Below are 14214 nucleotides of genomic sequence, written 5' to 3'. Positions count from 1 at the left end.
CCCATGGTCAGCTCCTGTGCATTTTATTACCTTTATCACTTCAAAATTTTCCACCATTACAACGGTCACCATTCTAACCCAGATCCTGTTATCACTGGCTTACTTTGCAATAATTGCTTCCAAACTGTTCCTCTTGTCTCTGTAGTTGATCCCGTTGCAGAGACTTCTATTAATAGTTATTTGTGTCAAATCCATTTTGCTTCTAGGAACAGATTCCTCATTTCATTTAGTCTGGCAACACACCCTGAGAAATAACCCTAATTCTCTACTGCTTCTGCAGCTTAGGTTCAAGAACAGGGCTCAATTCTGGCTGAGAAGATACAAGGGGAATTTGTTGGGTGATGTTTCTGGAAAACCCCTTTCAGAAAACGGAAAGCTGGGACTAGGCTACTTTTTACCATTCCCCCCACTCTTTTATTTTTGTTGCTTGGAATTTGGGAGTGATTGCTGGAGCTCTGGCAGCCACATGGAAATATGGAAGACTGAGGAAAGGAGATAAAGAAATGACATCTCTGATGATTTTGTGGAGCTACAATACCAGCCTTGAATTGCCTATCTTCAGGCTTCTCCTACATAATGGTGAAATATACTTTTTAATGTGTAAGCCATTGCAGTCAGGTCTCTGTAATTAGAAGCTGAACACAACTCCTAACTGATACAGAATCCATGCCTTCCACATTGTCAGCTTAGATACACTGATGCCCATTTGCAGTACTGCTACTTGCTACCACTAGCGCAGGGCTAAAGCATCTTCATACAACACAATCCCATGTGACAGGAGGCATGTCAACAGCCTCATTTTACAGATGAGGAAACTGGGGTTTAGGATCACATAGTCAGTACACATCAGACAAAAGACTGGAACCCAGGTCTCAGATGAAGCTGTGGGCTGACAAGAAACTATGAAACTATGGTGCAAGCCATGGGATCTGGAGATTTTATACATGTACACATACATGTGCATGCAAACACACACACACACACACACACACACACACGTAATCTTGAGTGGAGATGTGTTCCTTTTGCCTGTCTTCATGCTATCTACCCTTTTCTGATAGCACAGCCTTTCTTTTCTGGGATAGCTGGTCTTTCAACTGAAGTTGTTGATCACCTGCCTCTAGGAGGGCACATAATCCCAGCCCTCTTGACAATGTCACTCGTTCAGAAGTGGCCATGCAACCCAATCAGAGCCAAAGTTCTTTCTGAGACTGTCACTTACTCACTGTATGTGAATGTGGGCCCATCTGCATCTCAAAGGCTCTGTCTGCTTTTTCAAAAAATGATGCTAAGTCTATTACCTGCTCGAGAACAAACTAAAACAATCTAGTAAAGGCTCCTGCATACAGGGATGTTCACTTACTATTAGCTGTTCTTTAGATCTCTTTGGAAAGCTCTCATTTTCCAGGAATCAGTCTCTAGAATAGAAATATTGTTACATGAAAATTAACAATTAAGCCCCCAAATCTCACTTAAATTTTCTGTTCTGTTTGGTTACTTGTTTCCCCATTGCACAGACAAGAGGTTTCTTTGTCTGATTTTCAGAATAACCACTTCCACTAACTGATTTAAGTGGTGAAAAGACAAACCTTGAGACAGTCCCCATTCTTTATCTGTCTCCAGAATGGCAAATGCAATCAGTGCGATTAAGAAAGCCTGCATTTCTTCTCAATATGGTAATCTTAAAAACTAGAAAAAATAAAACAAAACAAAACTAGAGGCATGTTCATCCCATCTTGAATCAAGTGTCCAGAAATCACGTGAAACACAAATGTTTGGATGTGGTCATGGTATTTATTCGCAGTATATTTTCACAATGTATTAATAAAGGAGAATAACACTTATTCATACATTGAATATAACTTCCTGGAGCACTCTGAAGTTTGTGTGGGTTTGGAGAATACTGACAGGTTTCTCCTAATCTCTTTGGCTCTTGAAGTGGGAAGGTTTCTCAAATCGAGTGTCTGACGGGTGACGACTCTTCTTCCATCAGGCTGGAAGGGCAGAAAGACCATGGCTTTGGCAGTTCCATTTTGGAAAGAAGTAACAAACAGGACTTCCACAGATGAATGGATCCAAAGATAAGAAAGACTCAGGCATCTTGTACTCCATAGTTCATTTTATTCCTGAATGCCAATTACTGCAGCAGCCACGGACACTGACAGGGTTTAAAGTTCATGGCTCAAAGGGGCTAAGTCACCAGCCAAAGTTTTCATGCAAAAGGCAATCCTGATGACTAGGATTCCGGTTCTGGATTTCTCCAGGTGTGCTGGGGGGCTGAAGTTCACCGCCCCCCCATGCATCCTCTGTCGCAATTGTTGACATAGACACCATTTCAGAGTATCTTGGCAAAACGCTGAGCGGCTCTCATTGGCTCAATGTCACTCTGTAATGAAGCTGCTTGAAGGACCCTCTCTTTAACCAGAGGGACGAAGGCACCATTAACTGAAGCAAAGTACTGATAAGAATAACAACAAGAACAAAGTCCCATTCTCTTCCCAAGAAGCCATGTTTAAAAACAAGGGTAAACAATTGGTCTTATTTTATTCAAGTGACTCTGTCCATTGAAAATTGTCCTTCGGCTTCTCCCTTCTATTAAAAGTGTTTACAGTTCTGAGCCTGATTATCACTTAAATACACACAATATTAGCACCAAGGCAGCAATTTTTTTTTCCCAGAGATCACAAGAAACTGAATAGATACTTAACATAATTAATAGCTGGTACAACCTGTGACATCACTAAATTACCAATTGGCTAATGACACATTCCTAGAAATGCCGACAATATCCTCATACAACTCTCATAGCACCTTGATGGTAGCTAAGTTGTTTCTTATAAAAAATTACAATTAAAAAAAAGTAACATAAAACATTTACAGATAGAAAGTAAACAATAGTGTACCGTGATAATAAAGGATCACTTTTGTCATAGCACTACATATAATGTAGAGTACGTAAAATGCAGTGGTCTGACTGCAGGGGACGAAATAATGTGAAAGGCAGTCATAATAGAATCATTTTACGTACAAAAATATTACATCACAATAAATAATTTCAAACATAAATATTAAACTTTACATCATTAGGTTATTCCACATTTATATACACACACACATATATACATATGTATGTGTATATAAGTATATATATATGCATATGTACACACAGGCACACAAATGCTCACACACACACACACATACACACACACACACACAAATTTTAAGGTGGAGGTATTTCATCACTATCCTTCATCCATCCCATAATGGCTTCCTCTTCTGAGCACCTGAAAGCAAAGGAACCAACCAGGAAATGTAAATCTTCTGTCTCAAATGACATAAGTCAAGAACAGGTAAGCCAGAAATTTTTACATATAGAACTTAAATTAATGCTTGCTACAAGAAACTGGAAATTTCAAGGATATATAAGAATAAAATAAAAAGCCACCAGCCTGTGATTCCCCCAGCCTGAGATAATGTTCTTCACATACTGGTGTATTTCCTTCTAGTCCTTTGGTACAGACATGCAAATATTATGTGTATATGCTCATTCAAATGTTACTACTCATAAGATATGTATAAAATACACTTTATTAGATATAAAATATACATAATACAAATCAAATGGAGATCTCCTGACTGCGCCTTCCTTTATTCCATCTCCTCTTTTCTGATAACAAACTCTTTCTGGTCCTTTGGCAACCATCCCTCTTCCAAATGAAGCTGTCAGTCACCTGACTCTAGGTGGGTACATGATCCCAGTCTCCTGGATATTGTGACTGGTTCAGAAATGGCCATGTGACAAACCAGAGCTAGAGTTCTTGTGCAAAACAGATGTCAGAGGTAAGCATTTACTAAGGGCCATGAGATGTAAAGATGATGTAAACCTAGAACTGCCAGGGACCATGGTGTGGAGGAGATGATCTGCCCGAGAATGAAGTCACTCAAGAGGCAAGCATTGCTGGTGGATGGAGAAAGAGAGAGCCCCGATGACTCTGAGCCTCAGGATCCAACCACGCCTGGAGACAGACCACTGCTTAGACATCTCAGTTACTTAAGACAGTAAGTTTGTTTTCATTTTCCTTTTTTTTTCCCTGTTGCTTCTTGCAGTGGAAGTATTTCTACCTTAAGTTCATCATTTTTAATATAGATGATTAAACACTGAAACTGATACACAAGTGTCAGCTATATACTCCTTTGCCAGGATCTTGAAGAGCCTAAAAAGGATAATGGGCTGGTGGAAGCTTGAGGGAAGATGTAGGAGGGTCGCCTGAGTTGGCTGAGCTCATCTCTTACACATGAAAGGCAATGAGATGAGAAAAAAGAGTGATCAGTTCACTTCTCTGCGCAGCAGAGGGAGCGCTTGCCAGCATAATGTAGTCACGACAGGAACTGTCAAACTTTTAACAGGGAAACTCTCCTGCGCATTTGTTAAAAAGCAGATTTTGACTTTGAAGATTTGGAATGAGGCCAGAGATCCTGCATTTCTAATAAGCTCCCATGTGATACAGATCAGGCTGGTCCTTGGATCACATCGTGAGTTACAAGTGTGCAGAAGAGTTCATTAACTGAGAGTACTGGCTGTGGGTAGAACCCTCCTGGGTTCTGCCAAGGAAATCCATGGCGAACTTAAGCCAGCTGCTTAACTGTTGTGGATCTCAGCTTCCGTCTGTAGAATGGGGGTAACAGCCCCAGACTGTGGCTTCCCTGTGAGGATGCACGGAAATAATGCCTACCCAGCACGGTGCCTGACACACGGTCAGTGGTCAACGACTGTCATTAATATTACTCTCGTAATACCCTTGGCAGTATTTCTCAAAGGCTGATCTGCGAATCTTCTGCATTAGAATTTCCTGCATTAAAAATACAGATTCCTAGATCCACCTTCACTCAACGTTGCAGGACCTCTAGAGATGGAGCCCAGGGAGCAGCGTTTTTAATAAGTACTGCAGAGGAACCTGGTGCAGGATGTCTGGGGACCGCACATCCAAGGTGGAGAGCAGGTGGCCAAAGGCGTGCGAGGACAGATGGGCAGGAGACACAAGGCTGAAAAGCAGTGGGTCAGCTTCCCCTGTCTGGGGGCAAGTGACCTACCTACATTTGCTAGTCATTAGACTGCAGAAAGAATGAGAGAGAGCCAGAGGGCAAGAGAGAGAGTGTGAGAGAGAGAGGGACAGAGACACTTACCTTAACTATAAAACTCGAATCTCCAGGCCAGTGCCAGAGGACGGAGCACATTTTCCACAGTAACCACCGCACTTCCCGACAACCCGGGTACCATCCTGCAAAAAAAAGATGCATCATCTTAGTCCACCTGCTTGGCTATTATGGTTCTGGGGCTTGAACTGGCTTTGGTGGGACTCATTCCGGTATGTACAGCAGGTAGGACTTCTCAGCAGAAGTGGGGACCAACATCCTCTCCATGGTCTAAAGCAGGGGCTGAGAAGCGATGGCCTGCGTGTCCCGTGTTCGTACGGCCTGTATCTTCACAGAGTGCACTTCAGTCTTTTGGCCCTGGTGCTTTCCCACCCTCTTTGAAATATCCTTACCTGCACTTCTTCCACACAGACCATTCATGGAGACTAATCTTTAGTCCCTTCACACTCAGCATGGTCTCTCCTCAAACACACAGCTGAAGAGTCTCAGTAGAAATCTATCTACTCATCAAGAACCAAAGGAAACCACTCAAAAGAATTGCTTTGCTTTTAACCTGATTATGGACATAGCTACCAGTGTCAAGAAGAGCGTTTATATTTTTAAATGGTTGGGAAGCAGCAAACCGAGAATACTATTTCTTGATAGGTAGAAAACACAAAAAATTCAAATTTCAGGGCCCGTCAATAAAGTTTTATCAGAATACAGCCATATCCATTCACTTTCCTCATGTCCTGGCTGCTTTCTTGTTACAACAGCAGGGTGAGTGGTTGATCTCACAGCCTCACAGGGCTACTCCACACACAAGTCACAGTGATACACTGTAACCTGTTTTGAGTGCCATGCCTATTGCAGTATTATAACATTTTCTTTTTTTTTTTTTAAATAACCAGTGTATGTCAAAATAAGAAAAGACACAAAAAGTAGACTTTATTGTACTTTTAAGGTACAGTAGGATGGATTATTCTATTGTCACATTTACATGGCAAAGCACTGCATTCATCATGCAATGACACTGTGTACATGCGTGCTCAGTCATGTCCAACTCTTTGCAACCCCATGGACTGTAGCCCACCGGGCTCCTCTGTCCACAGGATTTTCCCAGCAAGAACACTGGAGTGGGTTGCCACTTCCTCCTCTAGGGATCTTCCCAGCCCCAGGGATCAAACCTGTGCCCCCTGCGTCTCCTGCATTGCAGGTGGATTCTTTGCCACCGAGCCAACGGGAAAGCACACAACGACACGGAAGTTGTGCTAAAAGAAGACGCTATACACCAATATCATCACACTTAGCATGTGCATGGTATTCCCAACTCCCAGGCAAGCAATGCTCAGGAATTCAGAAAACTTAGACTATCTCATCATAGTGTAATTCTTCACAAAAATAAGAAATCAAAGTGAGTAAGGATAAAAGATGAAAAGATGTAAGCGTCCAAGTGGCGCGTTTGTTAGCGACATAAAGAAAACAGTCTACTAGATGGTGAGTTCATGAAACCTTGTTTAACTGGAACAGCAGAAGACATATGTCCAGAGAAAATCAATTTGTTGAACACTGTTATCGTTTTGGCAAGACCAGTTGCTCCAAAATTTAATGACATTTGGGAGCCACATCAATAAACAATTTAAAAACGAAGCAAATTGGAATGGTTTCCTGCAGTTTTTGATGAGAAGATAGATTTTACTGATACTCTTTCAGTTGTTTGAGGAAACCATGCTGAGTTGTGAAGGAACCAAATAATTAGTCTCTATGAACGCTCTGTGTGGAAGAAGTATGGGCGACAGTATGTCAAAGAGATAGAGAAAACACTAGTCAGAAAAACTGAAGAGGAATCTGCTAAGATGTGTTGACAACTAATAATGGTAAGATCCATGTGTGGAGAAGGAAAAGCTTTATTTGGACCGATTTACAAAGCTTGCGAAAATGTAAGATGTTTAAAGCCTGTGATTATTCACTGTGGAAAATACAAGACCCTATCCAGTGTCATCGAACCCATGGTGTTAATAATGAACTTCTTTTTCTATCATAGACTTAATCTTCATCAGTTTTGGGAATTTGGTTATCAGGACGAGAAGTTGAATACTCTGACTTATCCTAACATCCAGCAGTTGGATGACGTAGGAGTGGTAAAGTTTTATCATGAATTTTGAGCTCAGGGACAGGATAAATAATTTTCTGAATGAGAAGAACTGTTCTCAGTCACTGTCATTGAACACTTAATGGTTTTGGACATTATCTTTTGCTGCTGACTTGATAATGTTTCTTAATGAACTGAAGCTAAAATTACAAGGCAAAAACTGCACTTACAGGCTAAAGTTATACTGTGGTAAAGTCATTTCAATAACAACTAACATTGTTTGAATCATAAATCATGTTAAGGTGCTTTGTACACTTCCCAATCTGTCAAATGTTAAAAATGAGAAGCTTTATTGCTATTCCACATACATTTATAGTGGATATACTTTGTGAGTGTGAACTACAGTTTCAGCAGCACTTTTTGGACATGGATGTAAGTGCAAAGGAAATTTTCATATTTCAAAATCCATCTAATGAGGTAACTGAGGAGAGCTTCCATCTCACCTTCAAGTACAAGTGATTCACCTGTAATGTAATGATGTGCAGAAAGGCAAATACCAAGTGTAAAATCTAACAGAATTCCGCCAATAGCTGCCAAGGCATGAAAATGCTCAATTAAAGTGATGTGGTTGTAGACGAGACTAGTGTTTGGCAATACCTATCTCTGAAAATAGACATTCATAAAGATGAAGTGCAGAACATCTCATTTCAGATCAGCATTAACAAATAAACACTTCGAAGCAATTTTGGTAACAGAGAACACTGATTAAATAAAATGTTATCCTTTCTCAATATTTCATTCATTTCCTTGGTAGATTCTGGATAACAAAAATTTACACTCAATTATTATTCTGCTTTGAATTTAATCATTAAATTTTTTGTGTAAATTTGTTTTCATTCTTGTCGTATAAATATATATGTAATATCCATGATTTTCACCTCCTGGATGGCAAAATCTAAAATATTTACCATCTGGTCCTTTACAGAAAAGGTTTGCTGAACCCTGGTCTCTAGCCTTGTATAGTCCTACCTGTCTGGATTTGTCTTGCTCTGTTCTTGTCCTCTGCATTTCTTTGGGTTGCTCCTCTAACATGCCTCTTAACACAGGGCCTTTGCACGTGAGGCTCCTCTAGCTGGAACTCTCTGCCCTTTCCCTCTCTGTGTGAACTGGACTCTGTGTGCATTTACCAGCTTTTGTCTGGTAAATTCTTCAGAACTCAGCCCAGAAGCCACTTCCTCTGAGAAATAGTTCTGACCAAGTTAGCAGCTGCACAGCACCCTATAAAATGGGGTAGTTCTCTCTTTATGTCTGTCTTCCCCCGCTGGAATGTAAGCCCCATGATGGCAAGGCCAGTGCCTTGTTAGAATACTAGGGTCCCCAGAACCTAGCAGGGGTCTAAACACACATTTGTTGAATGAATCCAGGAAGGCTGAACAAGTACGCTCTTCTCTGTGAGCTGCAGTTCAAATGGCCCTGTGACTCAGCCTCCTTAATCTTTCCCCATGCTATGAAAAACCCCTTATGTAACTGCGGCATCATATCCCAGTTTGTAAATTACCATGTCATGTGAGCCACCCTCCACCCCTGACTCCTGCACAAGGTTTGGCATCTATGATGTTTTTCTCCACTGGGACTAATGCTGGTGTGAATCTTACATGTGTGCACATTTCAGAATCTCTTTGGGCCATATTTGATTCATATGGCCCAATATGGAAGTCTTTTGAAAACAATGGATAATCTCATTAAAAAAAGAAAAATAGCTGAAAAAGTTTTGAAGAAATTTTGAAGAAAAAAAAATACATAAGTTTCACTCTTTTAAAAATTTGCATGCTTTTGATTATGAGTGAGATTAACTTGGAGGGCTTCCCTGATGGCTCAGTGGTAAAGAATGGGCCTGTAACGCAGGGGATGCGGGCTGGATCCCTTAGTCAGGAAGATCCTCCAGAGGAGGAAGTGGCAACGCACTCCAGTATTCTTTCCTGAAAAATCCCAAGGCCAGAGGAGCCTGGCGGGCTACAGTCCAAGGAGTCACAAAGAGTCAAACGTGACTGAGTGACTGAGCATGCATGCACAAGAATAAGTTGGAAGACTGAGTTCCATCACCCCAGTGGATCTTGGTTTTAGGGGCCCATGTTAGTTCTGGAGCTAGTCTGACATCATCAACTAGATCTGATGCCAGATCAACTGGCTCTCTAGCCAGGAACTTTTCCCCTAGGCTGAAGTATATAGGTCTGGTGGCCTTAAGGATGCTGACATAGTAGAAATGCCTTCTGTCTCATTAAAGCTTTTTTTTTTTCACCCAAACTCTTCCTTCCCCAGCAGCAGAGATCAGATTGCCTCAGACTTGCATCATATCTTTAAATAACCTTTTTAAACCTCAGTTTTCTGGTGTATCTGTAAAATGGGGATAATACGTCTCCCCTCATAGGTTTGCTGCAAATGAAAGAAAGCATAAAAATGCCCAGAATAGCACTTGGCCTAATGTACGTGCTCAATTATTAGTGATCATTGTCATAATAGTGCTTTTTAATGTGTGAATTTCCATCACAGCCTGTTCTCATGGAGATAAGGAATAGTCTGGGTAATTATAAAATCGCTGATACTCGCTCTGCAATGTTCATGTTACTTCATTAACTAGGACTCTATTAATGTCATTTAGGTAAAGGTTGAACTAACACTTATTTCTAGTACAGAATAAAAAATATATGTACTGAGAAAATAAATAGCATAAACATGACTGTCATGGAAACAGTAACTATTTCAGAGAAAAAGGTATGTTTTCCAGCACTTTTGAAGTACCCACTCTCATACAATGAAACATTAACTGTAAATCATTTTTATTTCTCCATTAAAGCAGGTCCTTTAAAATTCTCTTTTCAACAAATATTTTGTTAGCAGAGTTTGAGCTATTACATATAATTAAAATGAGCGACTCTGTGTTCCATTAAGAACAGTTTATAGTTCATACTTTTCACTCTTTTCTCTGCTTTCTTCAGTCAATATGACCAAGGGAGGTTGATTCACGTAATTTAGGAAAGCCAGCACATCTTTGATTAAAGTGTGCTTATTTACATTTCTTTGGAACTGCTGGGAGTGAAACTGCCCGTTAAAAAAAAAAACAGTATTTGTTTTTTTCCCAAATAAAGTCCTAATCACACATACACAAATGTACACACACACAATGTATAAATATCTAACTTCTATGGGATCATACAGAATAAAATGTACACATATATAAAAGGTAGTTTCACTCCACTTGTCTGTAGTAAATGTATGATTTTTATACTTGGTGGATAATTGAATTTTCACAAATGAATTGTGGGTTAGGACGCAGCTTATAGTAGATAAAAAAGAACTGATTCTTTGCTTGCTACACACACATACATTTCTCTCATGCTACTTAAACTCCATTGATTGTAAATGAACTGAAAGATTAAAAAAAAAAAAATAGGAACTGAGTCCATCTCCCATATAGTAATACAACTTTAATTTTTAATTTCAAAGTAATTCTTGGATTTAGAGCCCTTCCCTCAGAAAAACAGTGATGGTTAGGCCTCAGGGCCAGGCACCCAGCCTTCAGAAACACAGGCTCCCAGCTCCTCTCAGACCCTGTCCCATCCCCTAGGAACACAAAGCAGCACAGAGACCCAAGGACACCCCTCCCACCCTGCTTACAGGAACCTGCCTTCACTGTGCCTGGCTCTGAGGACCATTCTGGAACCTCTTCCAGGACGGAAGGCGAGATAGTAGCTCTGAGAATGGGCATCTTTTGGGGTAGGGGGAGTGCTGGCAGGGGGGACTCTCCCGGATGGGGGCTGAGGATCTTCTCACATCCTGAGTGCGCTCATGAGTTGGGGAAGCACAGAATGTCACTGGCGAAGGAGCTTAGAATGCCAACCTTTTCTCTCCAATCTTACAGGTGGGCCAAGTTCCCCCCTTTCTGTCTGGCTGCCCCTCACCCACAGAGCAGAAACTTGGTACAGTCAAAGCATTTGTCTAGAAGCCCATGCCTGGACCCAGGAGGTGCCCCATATGCCTCAGTCCTGGGTGAGAAAGGGCCCGTGTGGACAAAATCCACATGGTGTGGTGGGTACCAGCCAGGTCCAGGCTCAACCTCTGCTCAGGCTGCAATCCCATCCTCCCATCACAAGCAAGCTTTCATCTTTCACCACCGTGACCAATTCTGCAACCTTATGGCAAGCCTTAGGCCTATGAAAATGTGATAAAATTAACAGCCAACACTTACTGTGCCCCTGCTGCCTGTCCAGTGACATGCAAACAGCTTTATCTCCCTATTTCATTTTTGCTCCACAAGAACCCAACTGGGTAAGACCACCATGATACCCATTTTATAGATGAAGAAACTGAGGCCCCTGAGAAGTTAAATAACTTGCCACGATGGCAGAGCTGGTAAAAGCATGTCAGGTGATCTGACTTAAGGGCCTGGAGGCTTAGCCACTATACTCTGCGGCTTCTGTGGGCTTTGATTTCAGTGCTCTCCCAAGAATTCAATGAGTAACCTGGAGAAATGGGACTGAATGCATGTAAACTGTCCAGTAAACAGAGGCGCTTTCAGTAACAAAGGTTATTTCAATAACAAAAATCCTTATCAGTAAAAAAAAAAAAAAAGAATTCTTCCCACTACACATATACGGGCAGCCAGTAATGAACCTGACACAGACTTCTTTTTACCAGGTCTGTTCCTGTTGGTGAGACCGTGTACCCATCCTACAAGTGGTTCTGGTAATTCAGTTTTACCCTGAATGACTGGAGCTTTCCTTTAGTTTTTCTTGGGGAAAAAACAGTTTATCACCAAGCAGGTTTAGAAAATGGAGGATTCCATTGTGTTTTTCCTTCTGGTGCTCCCGGCAGAAAAGTGAAAGAAAGTGAAGCGTGAAGATGAGAGGACTGAATCAAAGCAAGGCTGTTTGGAGTCGATCAGGACTGGCCAGGATCTGTGCAAAATAGAGCAGACCAGCTTCAGCCCCTCAGAAGCAAGACAGTGGTAAGGCAAGGTGGGAGCAGGATGTGACACAGCTTTTCAAAGTGTGTTGTGTGGAACAATGGTAATTTGGGGAAATTAAGGTCTGATTTTGAAGAGAAGGCTCTGTGACTGGTTTAACTTAGGTCAGTGGTTTTCAAAACGTGGTCCCAGACCAGGGCATCAGCATCACCTGGGAAATTGTTGGGAATGTACATTTCAGGCCCCTCCCCAGGCTGGCTGTGTTTTAGCAAGTCCTGGCCCAAGTTTGAGAACCACTGATTTAGGGAAATGCTGGGTTCAATAGAACCACACAGGTTTCCTTCCTGTACACTTTATTCCAACCTCCAATACATGCATGGTTAGTTACTGTGACTCTTACAGAAGGAAATAAAATATACAATTTTCCCGCAAGTGTCTTAGGCTGCGGAAGCCTATTTTCATGGAGCATCCCTAGAGGATGCTGCTCTGTGGACCACACAGCAGGTCAGGCACACAAAACCTCGTTTCTGGGGGCTGCTAGGAGCTACAGATTGCTTAGTTCTGGCTCATGGGGATTAATAAGGAGTGCTCGACAGACCCTTGAGACTAATTTTGAGCTGTCTCTCTGAGCTGTCATGGAACACCAAGATTAAAAAAAAAAATTTCTGACAGGCAATTGTGAAACCAATTCCCTTCAGCACAGGCGGAACCTCCCCGGAAGGCTAGGGGAACAATCAGCCCATCTCCGCAGGGCAGTGATCACTGTCGCCACGAGGTGGCGCCCCAGGCTGCAATTACTTTTAGGTTCTGGATGAACACTGCAGTGACACTAACAAAATTGAAACTAAGGTTTCAACACTGTTTACATATATGGTTTTCTACATAATCATGGCTTAAGTATGACCACGTTTGAGGCAATGCATTTTTTTTTTGTCTCTCTTGGTCACTGCAACATAATATATAGTAGAACATAAGAACATAATTTCTGGGCCCACTGTAAAGCACAGCAAGTGTGCTCTCAGTTCTCTTTATTTCTTTCAGTACAAGCAAAAAAATTAATGATTAAATTATAAGCAATCAATATAGCCATTTAGATAAATCAGAATTGAAGGAGTTAATTGACTTTCAAAGAGAAAAGTTGTTTTTTTTTTTTTTCCTCAAAGACACAGATTTAACCCTTGAAGCTAAAAAAACCTCTGAAATAGTTCTGGAACATTATAATTGATGTTTATTCTCTTCCTGGGTGGAAGCAGGCTGATTGAGCTGTTTCTTTATATTCGGATTTTGATAGGGTTTAGGAAATGGCAACCCACTCCAGTGTTCTTGCCTGGAGAATCCTAGGGACGGTGGGCTATGGGGTCTATGGGGTCTCACAGAGTCGGACACGACTGAAGCGACTTAGCAGCAGCAAATAAAAACACCGGATGCTTAATCAGATGTGAATTTCAGATAAACACATTCTTTTAAAAGAAAGAGTATGTCCCATACAATGTTTTAGACATGCTTATAGTAAAAAAAAAAAAAAAAATTAAAAAATCTTCCTTATTTGAAATTCAAATTTAACTGGGCATCCTGCATTTTGTTGGCAACCTCACCTTGGAGTAATATCCCACTTTCTAGTCCTCTTCTTCTCTCTCAATTTCTTACTTTTCTGAGGAGACCCTGAGACAGAGGTCACAGCTGTGGCAGGACTGTGGCCACAGGCCATACATTGTAAGTTTCCCATTTGCCTGTGGGTCAGCTCCTGCCCCTCGTCCTCGTCCTCGGAACTTCTTGGCTGGAAAGGGCAGCGCTTCCTGCCCCACCTTAGACATTAGACACCCCTGGGGAATTTCAAATTCTGCCCCTGTCACAGATTCCCTGAGTGAATCTGGATGGGGTCCAGGTACATGCATCTTAAACTTTCCCAAGTGACTCTAACATACCCCCAGGCTAAGCAATATACGCAGACCACAGCGGAATCAGAGTGTCCCTCTGAGAGCTTGCTCAGCTGTCGGTCTTGCTCAGAAGCTCTGGGGCCCCAGAA

At 41.6% G+C, this 14214-nt stretch overlaps 1 protein-coding gene across 2 annotated transcripts in view; it reads right to left on the bottom strand.

Annotated features, from left to right (window-relative positions):
* Window positions 1-1778: 1778 nt before the first annotated feature.
* The window catches only part of ADAMTS9 (ADAM metallopeptidase with thrombospondin type 1 motif 9), a 162907-nt gene continuing 150471 nt past the window's right edge, over window positions 1779-14214 (bottom strand). For both annotated transcript variants that reach the window (XM_005903770.3, XM_070359683.1), the window contains 2 exons: window positions 5185-5279; window positions 1779-3284 (listed from right to left, as the gene is read on the bottom strand). In XM_005903770.3, the coding sequence (XP_005903832.2) occupies window positions 5190-5279 (90 nt within the window). In that variant the 3' untranslated portion in view covers window positions 1779-3284; window positions 5185-5189. The remainder of the gene's footprint in view (window positions 3285-5184; window positions 5280-14214) is intronic.

The sequence above is a fragment of the Bos mutus genome, chromosome 22 (genome assembly GCF_027580195.1).
Source record: "Bos mutus isolate GX-2022 chromosome 22, NWIPB_WYAK_1.1, whole genome shotgun sequence".
NCBI classification, from domain to species: Eukaryota; Metazoa; Chordata; class Mammalia; order Artiodactyla; family Bovidae; genus Bos; species Bos mutus.
The sequence above is the reverse complement of the archived record's forward strand: the minus strand, read 5'-3'. Positions and strand labels throughout refer to the sequence as shown.